This window comes from Diadema antillarum, unplaced genomic scaffold (genome assembly GCF_040938485.1).
Source record: "Diadema antillarum isolate AM-2024a unplaced genomic scaffold, OU_Dant_1.0 scf00000101, whole genome shotgun sequence".
Taxonomy (NCBI): Eukaryota; Metazoa; Echinodermata; class Echinoidea; order Diadematoida; family Diadematidae; genus Diadema; species Diadema antillarum.
Window position 1 is genome coordinate 1236508 of NW_027270990.1, and position 15636 is coordinate 1252143.

General features: G+C 37.3%; 1 protein-coding gene across 1 annotated transcript; it reads left to right on the forward strand.

Moving 5' to 3' along the window:
* The first annotated feature begins 1396 nt into the window (after positions 1 to 1396).
* On the forward strand, positions 1397 to 15042 carry LOC139718912 (retinol dehydrogenase 8-like). Its single transcript, XM_071630361.1, has 5 exons — positions 1397 to 1661; positions 2605 to 2784; positions 10202 to 10295; positions 12107 to 12232; positions 14465 to 15042. Exons 1-5 carry the CDS (start codon positions 1397 to 1399, stop codon positions 14712 to 14714), a joined length of 915 nt encoding a protein of 304 aa, XP_071486462.1. The 3' UTR covers positions 14715 to 15042.
* Positions 15043 to 15636: the final 594 nt, after the last annotated feature.

Consider the following 15636-nt stretch of genomic DNA (forward strand, 5'->3'; position numbering starts at 1 on the left):
GAAATCAAAATTGTGTACACTCTTATCTTTGGAGGATTATTTTCAAGTCATTAAGAGTCCTTTTTCAAGGCACATCCACTCTATGCAAACTTAGATCTATGCGTAGATGACTTTCCATGACATTCAAATGGTCCTGAGGAACTTCCTTTTGTGAAACACCTGTCTACATTTTTTTTGTTAACAATGATCAAGTGCTCCTAATTTCATTCTGAAGTTTGTGTCAAGAGCATCTTTCCCATGGGCACATTCTTTAAGTGACACAGACAGCGCCCCCCCCTCCCCCCCCCCCCCCCGATCTGCACTGTACTAACAAGAGTTTCCTAAACCGCTGCTGCTACTGCTGCAAGTTTACCTTGTTGCTGCTCGTTTGCTTGCATGAGCTTAGAGCTGCCTTCCATGTCTTGCTGGGGCTCCCCCCCCCCCCATCTCTTGATGTGACAGTGACATTGCCCTCACAGGTGATGATCTCGTGTGAGTGGGACTCATCTCGTTGCGAGAATCGCAGGTGATGACTACACGGGTTATTAATTTGCTCTGCTAATAGAGCAGCAGGAAACAATTCGTGGCAGCTTAAGTACATCGCCTCTTATTCAACCACCCACATGATTATGGGCGAAGGAAACACGCGAGGGTCGTTGTCGTTGTCAGTGACACACCATGTAAGTGAGACTGGCAAAATCATGGATTCTCTTGCATCTTGTATCCCCCCCCCCCCCCCCCAGCCTATAGGCACTTAATAACTTAATTCTTCTCATTCAGGGATGCCTTTTCACTGCACTACAGCCCCTCACACAGCACAACACTCTTTGAATACTGTATACACCAAATATTTCGTGAGGTTTTCATTTTTCTACTTGCAAATCTAAAAACACAAAATTATGAACTTTACCTCCGTGCATTTCAGCTGCTTTCATCTGATTTACCTTTCAACTCGTAAGATTTTTTACTCTTTTTTATCAGACTAAGTTATATTTGGACTGGATTTCCCGTCTAAAGGCGGTACTCGGCCGTAGAGATAAGGAGCCTAATCTCAACTCGTACATGCAAATGACAGTCACACGCATGCTTGCTAGTTAATGTTTCATCAATTTAAACTAAATTTGCTACACACTTGTAGAGTTCATTTGCGCCTGAACTCTCATGACCACAATCAAGTGCATTCATTCAGTATTGTACATTGAGCCTTTTTAAGTACCCCCTGTCTCACCTAGTTCGATTCTGATATGTATCACTGATAAAAATGAAGGCATCCGAAAGTCGTGTTGCAACGGCAGAACCGCTGTAATCAATGACAAGGCGACTTTAATCATGATTATACAGCTACATATTTTCTTACAGAAATTGCTCAGTGTTCTGTTTTCTGCAATTTTTCAGAGAGGGAGGGAGAGAGTAAAATATGGCAGCTAAGGTTACGCTGATCACGGGATGCTCCAGCGGTATTGGCTTAGCCCTGGCGGCGAGGCTCGCCGGGGACCAGGCGAAAAATTACATCGTATACGCCACGATGAGGAACCTGAAAAAGAGGGACGAACTGGAGAAAGCAGCGGGGGATCATGTCGACAAGACGCTGTTCATCCGCGAGCTCGACGTCAAGAACAGAGCTTCTGTCCAGAGGGGGGTGCAGCAAGTCATTGAAGAGCAGGGAAGAGTGGATGCTCTGGGTACGTTTTCTGATTCCCCTACCAGAACCCCTCCCCAATTAATATTAAATGAAAACAAACAAATAACCAAACAAATGAAAAACAAACAAGAACCACACATACAGTCAAAAACTTAAAACTTCGGAAGTTATTTTCCCTGTCGGAGGAAAAAAAGAAAAGAACATACAGTGTTTATCCCGTAAATATGCAAATCATTTTAATGAGCTTACTTCAACAACACTGATTACCTATATACTACACCGTGACTGTGTATTATTGTCGACTGGTGGTTTTCAGTCCGTCTTGAACTCCTGAGCGAAAAAGTAAAACCACACCACAATCCCCTTGTAAATGATTTAAAGTTACTGTTTACCATTGGGAGAATTAATTTAAAAATGTTCACGATATCACATTTGATGCATAATGTGTAGGTCAGTTGTATCACGTAACATCCTACCATATAAAAATCTTGCAATAAAGCCTGAAATATAAGGAGATACCGCTATTTTTCTCACTATACCATAACTGTAGACGGTTTAGTCGAGAAACATTATTACTATGAATTGTTCACATTTTGTATATTTTGACAATATTAAACATCAAATTGCACTGATTCAAATTTTTACATTGGTTGTTTATATCCCTGGCTAACATTTTATCTCTATTTTGAAGCACTAAATCTGGGATCTTGTTTTATCGGCAACTGGTAAATTATAATGCCTTTAATGCATAGACTTATGAATCCTCCACGCTCCTGACATGATAAAACTGAAATTATTAGAAGGCAGATTAAAAAAAAGAAGAAGAAAAAAGCTGCCGACGAGAATTATTCAATAACGTGTTTGCATACCTTTCTGAGATATCTACTTGTGAGTGTATTGTTTAAAGATTTGATTCTATTTGTCTATTTTTATTGATTTATCTTCCTTTGTTTGTTTGTTTGTTTGTTTTTGTTTTTGCGTAGTCAACAACGCTGGCATCGCCGGCTTCAACGCCCTCGAGTACATGGAGCACGAGGAGATCGAAGACATTGTTGACACCAATTTCATGGGCAGCTTGCGGATGATAAAAGAGGTACTGCCCCACATGAAAGAAAGAAGAGCGGGTCGTATCATTAATGTGTCATCATTATCGGGCCTTTTTGGTAAGTCTGGGTTTATTTCTTTCTCTGTTTTTCCCCATTCCATTTCGAAAAAGAAAAGAGCGGAAATAGAATAATACACATTTCCACGAATTTGAGTGATCCACGTGTTGCAACCCTTGCTTTTTTAGGGATTCAATCTTTTTTCACCCTCGTCGGTCAACATTTCAAAGTATACATTGGTGTTCTAAGATATTCTACTTTCATGTACTTCTTGTCATATGCTTAACAATTCATATCGCCCTATGTATTTTCTTTTTCAAACGGACCAAATAATGTGATGGTGTAATCACTTAATACATACTTTGCATTATGCTTTACTCTTTGTTAGAATGATGTCAGATAGAAAAATAAATGGAACTTAACTGAACCGAACTGAATTTATCTGTTACACAATAAAACACTTAGTCGAGTCTTGTATACACCAACCGAAAATGCCATAAAAGACAGCAATAAACCGCACGCATTGTAATGCAGCAAAATATGCATTCCTATTGAAAACAGTTATTTTTTTCACAATAAAATCGAAGTATGCATCCTCAGAAATCCACTGAACTCAAGAAGAAAGAATCCGCAACAAAACTAACCTCACAACGTCTCCACTTCAGAAGAGAAAAAACACCAGAAAAGATAGTGAATAATAGTGGCAAAACCTTTAACACACACACACACACACACACACACACATGCACTTCGCAAAAATAAATATCATACTGCACATATTTTTGCGTGTTATAGGGATATTTTTGATTTTATATTGATACACCTTTTCTTCAAATCTCATTTACATGTGGGAGGATTATCATAAATTTGGACTTTAGCTTAAAAAAGACTTTCTAGACGTGTTAAGTCTGTGTAGTTATCTGTATTTTGAATTCCAATGTGAATATCGCGTTCTCTATAGGGGATATGTGTATGAGGCATCGTTCTATGGTATATGTTTCCATTATGACAATTGTCAGTAATTTCACTGTTATAGCAACAAAGGATTGGAACAGCGGGTGCACGTCACGAGACCGACACCCACGAGTCATACAGCCTAATACGAGTTATACAACCCATGAGTTGGACACTAAGAAAACAAGGACCCCCGACACCGTATGACCCGTCCGAAACATTAAACCCTTTGTTGTATCTGTCGAACTCGTGGGCTGTTTTTACCTAGTGTCGGTCTCATGATGACCCCGGAATAACTCCCCGCTCTCATCAAATCTGCGAGTTCGATATACACACTTTAAATAGTGGTGGGCTATACAGGGGGTAAAAAAGGGTCATGTTTCAAAATCCTTAGGGTCCCTGCTTATTTGAAGCAGCTTATCGTACTGAGCATTTTGATACCTTTTATTAAGAAATCGGTTGAAAAATGAGATGGAGTCGGCCAAAAAACTGATGGGGGGGGGGGGGGGGGGGCAAAATTACTGTCGCGCGTCGGTCAAAATATAGTGAAAAAAATAATAAATTCACTATCCAAAGGAGTATGAAGATGATTTTAGTGTCCAGATATATGTTTTTTGAGGTCAAGGAATTAATTGCAAATGTCAAAAAACCCTTAATATACTATAGAAAGCATTCAAATTCTCAAATTTTGCTTTTTTTGGGGGGGGGGGGCATAGGGCTAAATTTCGGCCCATTTCTGGTATTCCAGTCACCCAACATATGCACTTTGCCATCTTCCAAAATTTCGTAGTCACAAGCTTGTGTGATGAAAATTATGATAGAAACACTAGTAAATATAGGAAGGGTACGTTATGCTCTTTCAAGCAATCCACATTTTGAAAAATGAAAAAATCTTTTAAAACACTGCTTTCACAACTGCAACAGTTACACTAAGACACCACATACTGGTATAAAAAATACTGCATTTAAGTTCCATTCATTAACAAACTTGCATATCCCTGCTTGCCATAATGATTTGATTATTCTCCTCTCTACTCAATAGAATGATTGGAACAGGGCATCAACAAAGTTTTGTGTGGTAATTATGAACCACAAATATCTTGGTACACTTTCAAGGTCCCATGGTCCCATGCAACAGGTATAATTTGCAGGACATTTACAGTTTGTGTGTCATGTTGCTTTGGGTACGAGTATCTCCAACGTAACCCATTATCAGGATCACAACACTGTTCTACTACACGTGTATGTACATGTGCCCTTTCCATTGTCATTTTTGCATATGCTGAGGTACCGCTGTCTGACATTATTAACATCCCAAATAACGGCACAAGGTTCGATTCATTGACCGCAATATCTGGTTCAGCAGCGTCACTTGCAACTTCGACTTTGAAGGTGCTTGCTGAACCTCAGTGATGTTCAGAATCAGTTGCATATCCTCTTCCATGGGCATGTCCGGCAATGCACGGATTGTGGCTGACTCTGAAGTATTGTAGGAATGAGAGTCAGACGATTTTCAGGTCTGTTACTGAAATCTAGTTAAGTTTGTAGAAGTGCGATCATGCTTGGAAATCCCCTATATTGAAAAGTGTGCCTTCTGTATGACACTCCAGTTTGAATACATGAGCAGGATGCGGATCTTGCTGCCAGCTTGTCAAACTTTGCAAGATCTCTCTCGCAATCCAAATTGTTAGTTTGTAGACCTTCAAGCTCCTCATCATTTAGAGTATCGAGAAATGTTACATGCGGTGTAAGATCAAACTGTGTCCCAAATCTACATGTATATTTGCGACCTTGTTGCAATGCAACACAGCCACAGCATTTGTACGGTACAGTACTGTGTAATGTAGGAGATGTTTCTCAACAGCTAATGTTAGTTCTTCTGGTTGAAATAACTAGAAGGTCACATGAAACCCTGTGAGAGTATTCACTTTCTGAGCTGCTAGATCTCTGTGAAGTTGTGGAAGAATTTGAACCGGTTCTACTTGAGTTGCCTTCTCCATGCTGAGAAACAGTGGTATATGTAGGGAAACCAAGTCCACAGAATTCGGTTACTGCAACAGATTCTTCAGTGTGGAGATTCTTTGAAACAGTCTGTTATCAGCTTCTGAAAGCCTGTGTAGTTGTTCAACCTACAACCTTGTGATGTTCTGCCTATTTTCATGTTGGCATCTGATAGAGGATAAGGACGGAAAGATAGTCCACTGCTGAAACTCTGCTGAAGTTAACAACAAGGGATGTCCACTCTCACTTTGATATTATCAGGGAAAGTAATGTTCAATTATTTTCTTTGCAACTTGTGACCATAATCTGCAGTCTACACATTTGAAATGGGTCATTTATGGACAGAAAATACAATGAAACTTTGTAGAGTCTACCCCACCACTAACTCCCCCCCCCCCAAAAAAAAGAGAAAATTTGAATGCTTTCTATACGATACACCAAATTACAGCTTCAAAACACATTTACAATCAGTTTCTTGACCTCAATTCTACTGTTGTCTATATCTTCATTATTATCAAATTTATGAATCTGTGACAACAATTGGAAGATGACAAAGTGCACGTTAGGTGACTGGAATACCGGAGATGGGCCGGAACTTAGCCCTACACCCCCCCCCCCCAAAAAAAAAAAAAAAAAAATTGAGAATTTCAATGCTTTCTATAGTATATTAAGGGTTTCTGACATTTGCAATCAATTCCTTGACCTCAAAAACATATATCTGGACACTTAAATCATCTTCATACTCCTTTGGATAGTGAATTTATTATTTTTCACGATATTTTGACCGTCGCGCGACAGTAATTTTGCCCCCCCCCCCCAATCAGTTTTTTGGCCGACTCCATCTCATTTTTCAACCGATTTCTTAATGAAAGGTGTCAAAATGCTCAGTACAATAAGCTGCTTCAAATAAGCAGGGACCCTAAGGATTTTGAAACATCACCCATTTATAGCCCACCACTACTTTAAAGAAAATGTTGAAAGCTTATTGTTTTTTCTCAGTAAATGGCAGTTGTAATGATTTGATGTAACATTTTTTTTACATGTATTTACTGTATGGACTGTGATACAGTTAACCCGATATTATTTTGGTGGCCCGATAGGGTCTGATCGGCCATCAATACATATCATTTCTCATAGGTAATAGTGGTCCGCAGAAGCGGATCTAGAAGGGGGGGGGGGGTTGAGGGGTTGCAACCTCCCCCCCCCCCCCTTCCCAAAGAAAAAAAATCTGGGGACCATTTTTTTTATCTTATCTTTTTTTCAAACTTGTAATTTTGTTTTTTTCTATTTTTCTATTTATTTTATTTATTATTATTATTATTATTATTATTATTATTATTATTATTATTTCTAATTTGGCAATGACCTCTATACCAAAAATAGTGGTGTTTTAGATGCAAGAAAACGCCATTTTCACACACAGATTTTCAAAAATTCTCCCTACTGGGGGAGGGGGGACACCCCCCTCCCACACCCTCCCCCTTTATAAAAAGCTAGATCCGCCCCTGGTCCGACATCTATTTTTGGTAGCCCCGGGCCATCGTCCCACTGGGAATGTCGAACCTTGGTTATACTACATACGACTGAATGCTTTGTCGTAATGATAATAATGATGATGATAATAATAATAACGATGATTATAATAATAATCATCATCATCATCATCATGATAATGATAATGATACTCTCATTTTACAACCTGAAGGAGCACTGAAACTAACAAAAAATGAAGATGCCAGCAAGAGATATGTAGCTAGAATCTGATATCAGTTTAAGAGATATCTGCTATTCAGTTTCCGATAGTTATGTTATCATGTTCCATTTACGATAACATCGTGTTAAGCTTTGAATTGTATGGACCTAAAAATCTTTCAAATTTTACGATCATTCATAGGCTGGTGTCCGTCATATATACACTGAGCAAAAGAAGAAAGTAAACACTTCTTTTCAAGTTCATATTTTTCATAGAAAATGTTTGATGAAAATCATTGTGTTATATACCATATTAAAGGTTATTTAATTGCTATCAAACTAGTACAAAAGTAAAAATTGTACAAATTCTCATGGTGTCTTTCATTTGCAAATGCCCTTCACGATAGCAATGACCCCCTCCCCCCAAAAAAGCCCAACAGTTTAACACAATTACAGACATGAATGAAATAACAAATTAGTTTTTGTTTTCTTTATATCTTTATAACCTCTTACAAAAACAAAGTGGGAAACTAAAAGGGAAAAATAAGAATTTTCTGTCAACTAAAACTTCCAATGACATGGGGAGTAATATGCAGAAAGATGATTAAATGAAGACAATTTCTTTATTTCATTCTTTTACAGTAGTAACTTGATGATTCATAAGAAAACTTCAAGAACCAAACATTATTTACAATTTCCTAATTTGAAAAAAAAACCCTCGAATTTCTACCATTTCTTAATTATTGCTTCTTCTGTTATTTATTTGAATTAAGATTTGACAGAAGATTCTTCATTTTCCTTCATTATTTTTAGCCTTCATCTATCTTTTGAGCTTTAAAGATATCATAGAGATTATAGGTTTATTTTTGCAACCTAATTCAGGTTTCTTTTTGTGTGAAATGTGTTGCTTGTTCTTACTGTGATATTGAAGAGTATGCACCTACGCATGAACGACAACTTGTTCAGTTTTGCAATGTTTACTTTTGTGCTCTGGAATAGAAAAAAATGGTGTTTACTCATGCGTAAAAATTGATTCCCTTTTCGTTGACCTATCAGTTTGATAGTCAATTAAATTACCTTTAATATGGTATAATACAATACATTTGTGAGAAATATAAACTTGAAAAAGTATTTACTTTCTTCTTTTGCTGAGTGTATATATATAATTATATATATATATACATATATATATATATATATCTGTCTATAAAATATATACAACGTCGTACTTCTTTTTTTTTCTTTTTACGTTTCCACCGCCTTCTCAAGAACCCCTAAACGGATTTTTACTAAACTTGGCGGTATGTCCGCCGGGTAATATAATCTCAAATTGTTCAATGTGCATAATGCCCCTGTGTGGAAAGTCCCAAAAGACATAGTGTAGGTATACTATAATCATATTCTTCTGTGGAATAATAATGATAATAATAATTATAAAATGAATGATTGCTGTGAATAAGTACGTTGGTGACTGTGATCGAAAAGTTCATTCACTTTGAATCGGGGGAGGGGGGGGGGGGGGTAGTGGCTGGGGTAGAATTGGGGCCAGTTTTCACAGGTTCATATCCCTGAAAATAGCACAGTAATAATAACCAAAATTGACATCAGATAAATTATCATCGATAGGTTCAAAGAATATGTTTGCACAAATTAGTACTTCGTGCCCTAGTTGATAGTTCTATGTCGCCCTGTACCCAAAAATAGATAATCTAAAGAGATTTTTATTTGTATTACCTTTATTCAAGTTGATGATCCTTTTGTCAATTAAATTGTAGGCCGCTCTCCATCAGTGTAAATCAGCAGCAAATATTCATACTTTGAATAAAAGCGATGATCAAATAATAAAAAAAGAAATCATGCCTACCAGATCACGTCAAATCTACTAGACTACAGGACCATGGTTCTTATTCCTTATAATAAAAACACTGAGGTGCAAAAATCAGTACATTGAATAAATTATACAGTACCCACTTTGTTGGATAGCACCACTTACAGCTATCAGGACGGAAGCTATAGTCTAGTAGTCTAGTTGATATGACGCCTGTCCAGAAGGTCGTGGGTTCGAATTCCGCTCTCTGACAAGTACGTAACAAGTATATATATATATACACACACACACATATATATATATATATATATGTATATATATATATTAATCAAAGCCGATACACAGCTAATCATGTTGATAAAGGACAATGAAATGTGTAATCAGCTGCCCGCAAAAAACACAATAAAAACGACAACAACGAAGATTTTGCATACATTTTACATAAAAATGACAGAGCTGACGTGTTAAATCAAGGAGGCCTATAGGTTTGTAAGTACAGTTTTCAGTTTGTTTATGACAGATCAAGGGGTGCCCCCCCCCCCCCCGTTAGATATCAGTTGGGGGGGGGGGGGAGAAGGGGAAGGGGGCTTGTGGACGGGGGCCAATCATTTTTTACTCTTGTTTTTTTTTTCTCGAAAAAGCATGGTCAAGTTTAATTCACAGGTATTATCACGAAGATAATATACAAGTAACACACCCCTCACCCCGCCTTAATTTTGCTATCTCCTTCGTTAAAAAGAACCTGCAAGAATGAATGCGTAACAGATGAACTTGCGATTTTCAGATGAGTGCAATATATATGTATATATATATATATATGTATATATATATATAGATAGATAGATAATATATATATATATATATATATATATATATATATATATACATATATATAATATGTGTGTGTGTGTGTGCGTGTGTGTGTGTGTGTGTGTCCGTGTGCGTGTGATAATCATCCTGGATCTCTTGATGTAAGAAGGACATTCTTCTGTCACTTCACAGGGTACCCTTTCTACGAGGTATACTGCGCCTCAAAATTTGCCACCCAGGGTCTGATAGATGCGTTAGCCAGCCGTCTGCACGAGTTTAATATCAGGTGTGGATTCCATAATGATATTCTAAAAAGAATATCTTTCTTTCTTTCTTTTTTCGTTTTTTTTTTTTTTTTTTGCTTTCTAGGCCATTTACTTATCATAACGTCCTCACTTTTTACGCCCTATTGTTCTTTTTTACTAGGTCCAAGTTTACAAGTTGTATAAAATGACACAAATTACTGCAAACTTGCACATAAAAGAATAAGTTTATAAATAGTATTTTTCAAAATTCTGCAAAATTGGTCAAAATCTCGGTTCTAATTAATTATTGATTTCAAAGATATCTTATTTATAGATACATGGCAAGTGCCAATTTCTGCTGACGTCAAAAAAAAATGGGACAAAGTAATAGCAATAGCGTGTCGCATATTGAAAACTCTAAGGTATCAATTTCTGAAAACAACTTACTCCTTATGTTGTCATGCAAAACGTACTGAGCCATTGTTCACCTAATCTTATGGAAAAAGGGAAATACTTATGTCTGTATAAATATCTTAATGAGTTCAGCCATAACGTTCTCTTCAGAAATTAAATGGCACAAATAAGAACAATGATGATAACGAACTTGATAATGATTATAATAATGGTGGAGTCAACATTAGAGGACACATTTTGTCAATTCATTGCTTTTTAATAGATCTAGGGGGGGGGGGGAAGCCCCCCAAGATCTCTGCCGCCGATCGCGCGATCGTGGCGAAAATTTGATCGCTTGCTGCCCTTCACGTGATCGCCAGAAATGAATCATTTTTTCCCAAAAATATCCTCGTTTCTTTAAATAATGCTTAGTATGCTACTTTATGCAGAGATTTTTTTGGTGCATCAGATTTTAAGCTGCAAATCCCTAAATAACGCGTCAAAGTGGCTAATTCTTTTTTTCTAATTTTGTAGTGTCATTAACGATTCAACGCGAAAAAAAATTGGGGTATCAACATTTTTTACTGTTTTTTAATTTCTTATGTATTTCCTTGTTTTTAATAATTTTTAGAATATATTATATTCTTTTTATCTATTTTGTTCTGCACTCTTTACTTAAATAATAGTTGATGATAACCAAAAAGGATGTTATTTGAGAACAAAATTAAAAAACATGGATCTAACACTTCTTGCAAAGCCCATATTATACGTTGTACTCTCAAAAGTCTTAGGAAACTGCCATTTTCGGTGATATTTGTCACGAAAATGTGCATTATCTCGGCAAGCGTGCCCCCGATGTTCGCATATAGGGTCTCAAAATGTGCGCAAAATATGAAAAAAAAAAATTAATTTCAGCGAAGCGAAAATCGAGTTAAAAATTTATCGGGAAAACTGACGGGGGCGGTATATAGGCTTAATAATCTTTATAATGAACAGTCTGACTTAAAAATCATACAAAGTACATGTTTATCACACAATGTATCAAACTAATAGAAAACGGGAAATTTCATATGAATTAAATGAGTAGATTTTGTATGGATCTTTTCTAGTCACACATTTCGTATTGAATAATTCACGTTTTACAAAATTTGTTTTATTCAGTGTAGACCACTCTTGTCCGTCGTTATGTGTACTTTTCTGTCAACCTTACAATGGAAGCATTGCAGGTCTTAGTTATTCTGCTTAATTGCACCTATATTTTGCTAGATACGTTGTACATTATGATCCGTACCGCATTAGATGTATTTTTTTTTAAAACAAATTGATAACAAAGACATGATTTGTGCACTAGTAATGTATGCTTTGTATTTCGTTTCAGTTTTTCCTTGATGGAAATAAATGACAATTGAAAGAAATTGACTTAAACTGAAATTGAATTGAATTGATATACATTCCCCAGTTTATGTTCACTAAATCCTGGCCCGGTGACTTCGATGATTAACGATAACATCCGAGACGGCGGTCGTCTACCAGACAAGCAACGCATAGATGACGTCACAAAACGACAACTGAAATTGGTTGGAAGGTAAGCAATGGGCCGAATGCATAAAACAAGCAATTGCTTGTAAGCAATTGCTTCAAGCAAAAGCACAAGCTCGTCTAGCAAAAGGTCTAGCTCAAGCAATTGCTTAAATCCATATGCATAATCTTTTGCTTATGCCAATACCTTTTGCTTGTCCCGCACAAGCAACTGCTTGCGTTTTCAACAAAAGGGATGTCACGCCTGTGCGAACACAAGAACAATGGCGAGTGTGGCAGCATGTATTTGAAAGGGCATGTGTGTGCGAAACATTTCCTGACATAGCAGAAGAGCTATGAAATGCACACACAGACGCATACACGCACATCTATACACACACACGTATTACTGGCTGATTCCCGTCACTGCAGCTTACAGCAGCCCGGATCTGCCAGATCGCACGTGGAGGGAGGTCTCCTTGCTCTCCACCGAAGTCAGACATCCTACCTGTTTTTCATCACAGTCATTTTGCGTGCTAACCACTGGACATTCCCGTTGTTGAAATGAAAAAGTTTCTTACACTACTTATGAGTAATTTCTTGTAGATTTATACCACTCCTTCACAAGTGTGGTCTTTCTTTCATAAATATGAAAATGATATTTAAAAGGGAACGTTCCGGTTAAGCAAAAGCTCAAGCTCATTTTACAGAGCTTGGAAAATCGTAAGCAATTGCTAGCAAGAACCAGCAAATGGTATGTTTTATGCATACGTTTTTAAGCAAATGCTTGGTCTCTAAGCAATTGCTTGCGGGCAGCAGCAATAGCTTGTGCTTGCTAGCAAAAGCTTCTGCTTGCAAGCAATTACTTGTTTTTATGCATACGGATTCGAGTAAAAGGCTAGCACAAGCAATTGCTAGCGTTTATGCATTCGGCCCATTACAGGCAAACGCAAGAAAGGCACTTCATCCCTGTACGGAATGCATTCACATAATGGTACTTCACATTATCGTAATACCTTAATCCTTGTATTTCTCTCATCACGTGACTAGGGTAGGCCTTAGCATTGAGATCACGCACTTACTTTCAAGTCATGTCAAAATTCTACAACTTTAAATTTTTACGAACATAATATGTCGACTTTAAAGGACATGTCCACCTTTATACATGTGGATTGAGTGAATGCAGCAATATTAGTAGAACACATCAGTGAAAGTTCGGGTAAAATCGGACAATCCGTTCAAAAGTTATGACTTTTCTGCACAGTTACTGCTGGATGAGAAGACTACTACAGTGTATGATGTCACGTGCGTACAGCGATATAAGGAAGATATATAGAGAATTTCACAAAATTTTACTTTTTGAAAAAAGTGCGCATTTCTTCGACTCGCCATTGACGTATGTTAAAGACAGCCAATCCCTTTTACATGCAAATTTTGAAAAATTGGTGAGAACACTTAGGTATTGAAGAAAACATTATTTGAAAACCTCCTGTAAACTTTGAACTCAAGAGGGCCTTTATTTGTTTAGAAAATTGACCGTTAAGATTTGAATATTTTTTTCGTACTACGAAAAAATTACAAATCTAAACTTCTAATCTAGTTTTACAGACCTGTGTGATGCACGTAGTTGCACGTGTAGTTCATGTAAGTGGTGTGTTGTTATTTGCTATCGACAACAAAGTAAGAGAAGCTAGTGAATTCTTCATTTCTAGCTGACAGCTTAAATATGCATATCTTTTGTCCGAAGTATAAGTATAGTGGAACCACAGGAGGATTAATGTATGCAGCTGTGCCTAGTACACAGAATACGTTACGGTGAGCTTTTAGTGCATTATTTGAATTTTAACGGCTAACATCCTTCTAATATCTCATAAATGTTATAGATTTACAATAGTCTTGTCATTCTGGTAGAAATATGTTCTGTGCTATTTGGGAAGGAATGCAAAAGGGAAGGGCTATCTTTAAGGGTAATATTTTTCCCTTTGCCTTCTGAAAGAGGGAAGTCAAGTGTTCTTTTATTATGCGAGAAAAGTAAAAATATCTTGAATTGTCTTTATATTTTCTTTGTATCGTTGTACACATGTGACATCACAAGCTGTAGTAGTCTTCTCATCCAGCAGTGACTATTAAAGCAGAAACTGCAAAAATTCATAACTTTTAAACGGAATGTCCGATTTTCCTCAAACTCTTGCTGATGTGTCCCATTGCTGCATTCACTCAATCCACATGTCTATGAAGGTGAACTTGTCCTTTTTAATCTGTCATTAATTCCCTTCTGTCTTTCCCGCCTATTCGAAAGGTATCAAAAGTATCATTTCGAGGATGGCGTTGCCCAGACGACGGAAGACATGGCATACCATTTACAACAAGTCCTCGAAATGGACAATCCACCATTGTGGAACATGACCCGGAAGTACTGCTACGAGAAGATGCCTTATCGGTACAACGACATCACGGGGTTGCAGTGGGTCAACCACAAACGGCGACTTGTGGAGATGCCAGGGGTCGATATAGATGAACTGAGGAGAAAAGCCGCGGAATCGGATTAGATTTAGAGGTGTTTAGTTCAGTTTCTTACGTGATCGCAAATTAACTATGACATGATGGTGCCTGTTGATAGCGGTAGTTTTTTTTTTCTTCCCCCTACGACCTGAAATACGAAACATTACATCAGACATATTATGATAACTATTGTGATTTATGAGGGATATAGTTGTACATACATCATTTATATTCAATTATATACAATTTGTGAGGGGAAAAAATGTTACAATTTTCTGTTATGGAATATCCTGTGAGTGTCGATGAGTAGGCACACAGGTCATTTGCAGACATGGGACCTCATATTAGAATGCATTCCAGTTCGTGACGCACACTATCAGCCATATACAGTGTGTCTTTCAAAAAGTAAACCCAACTTCAACAGCAAATTTTCAGAAAACTATAAAATATTTGTACATTATTTTTTCATGGTTAGATAGTCCAATAAGTCCTCTATCCAATAATACCACGTAGGTTATGTAACTCTCATGCATGACTGAGCATGATTCAACTTTAGTGAATGGGTGTGAAATCATCACTGTGGCAAGTTATTTCTTGCTATTGTCATACATTCAGGGCATATTAATTTTGAAGTTAAATTTTTGTCACATGTTAGGCCTATGATTACATAACAACTTCAGCAAAGGTTGTTCCTGACACAGGCACACTTCACATGCTTTCAAATTCCAAACATGGTACAGTTGACAATTGAGCAGAGAGTATTCCTGGTAATTCGATACCAGGAAACAAGATGTTTCGTGAAAGTTCAAGAGGCTTTTTCGGGTGCAGTTCCCCGACAGTCAGCCTCCAACAAAAAGAGCCATCTGGTACAATATGAGAAAGTATGCTGATCACAGAACTTGCCACAGTGATGATTTCACACCCATTCACTAAGTTGAAACATGCTCAGTCATGCATGAGAGTTACATA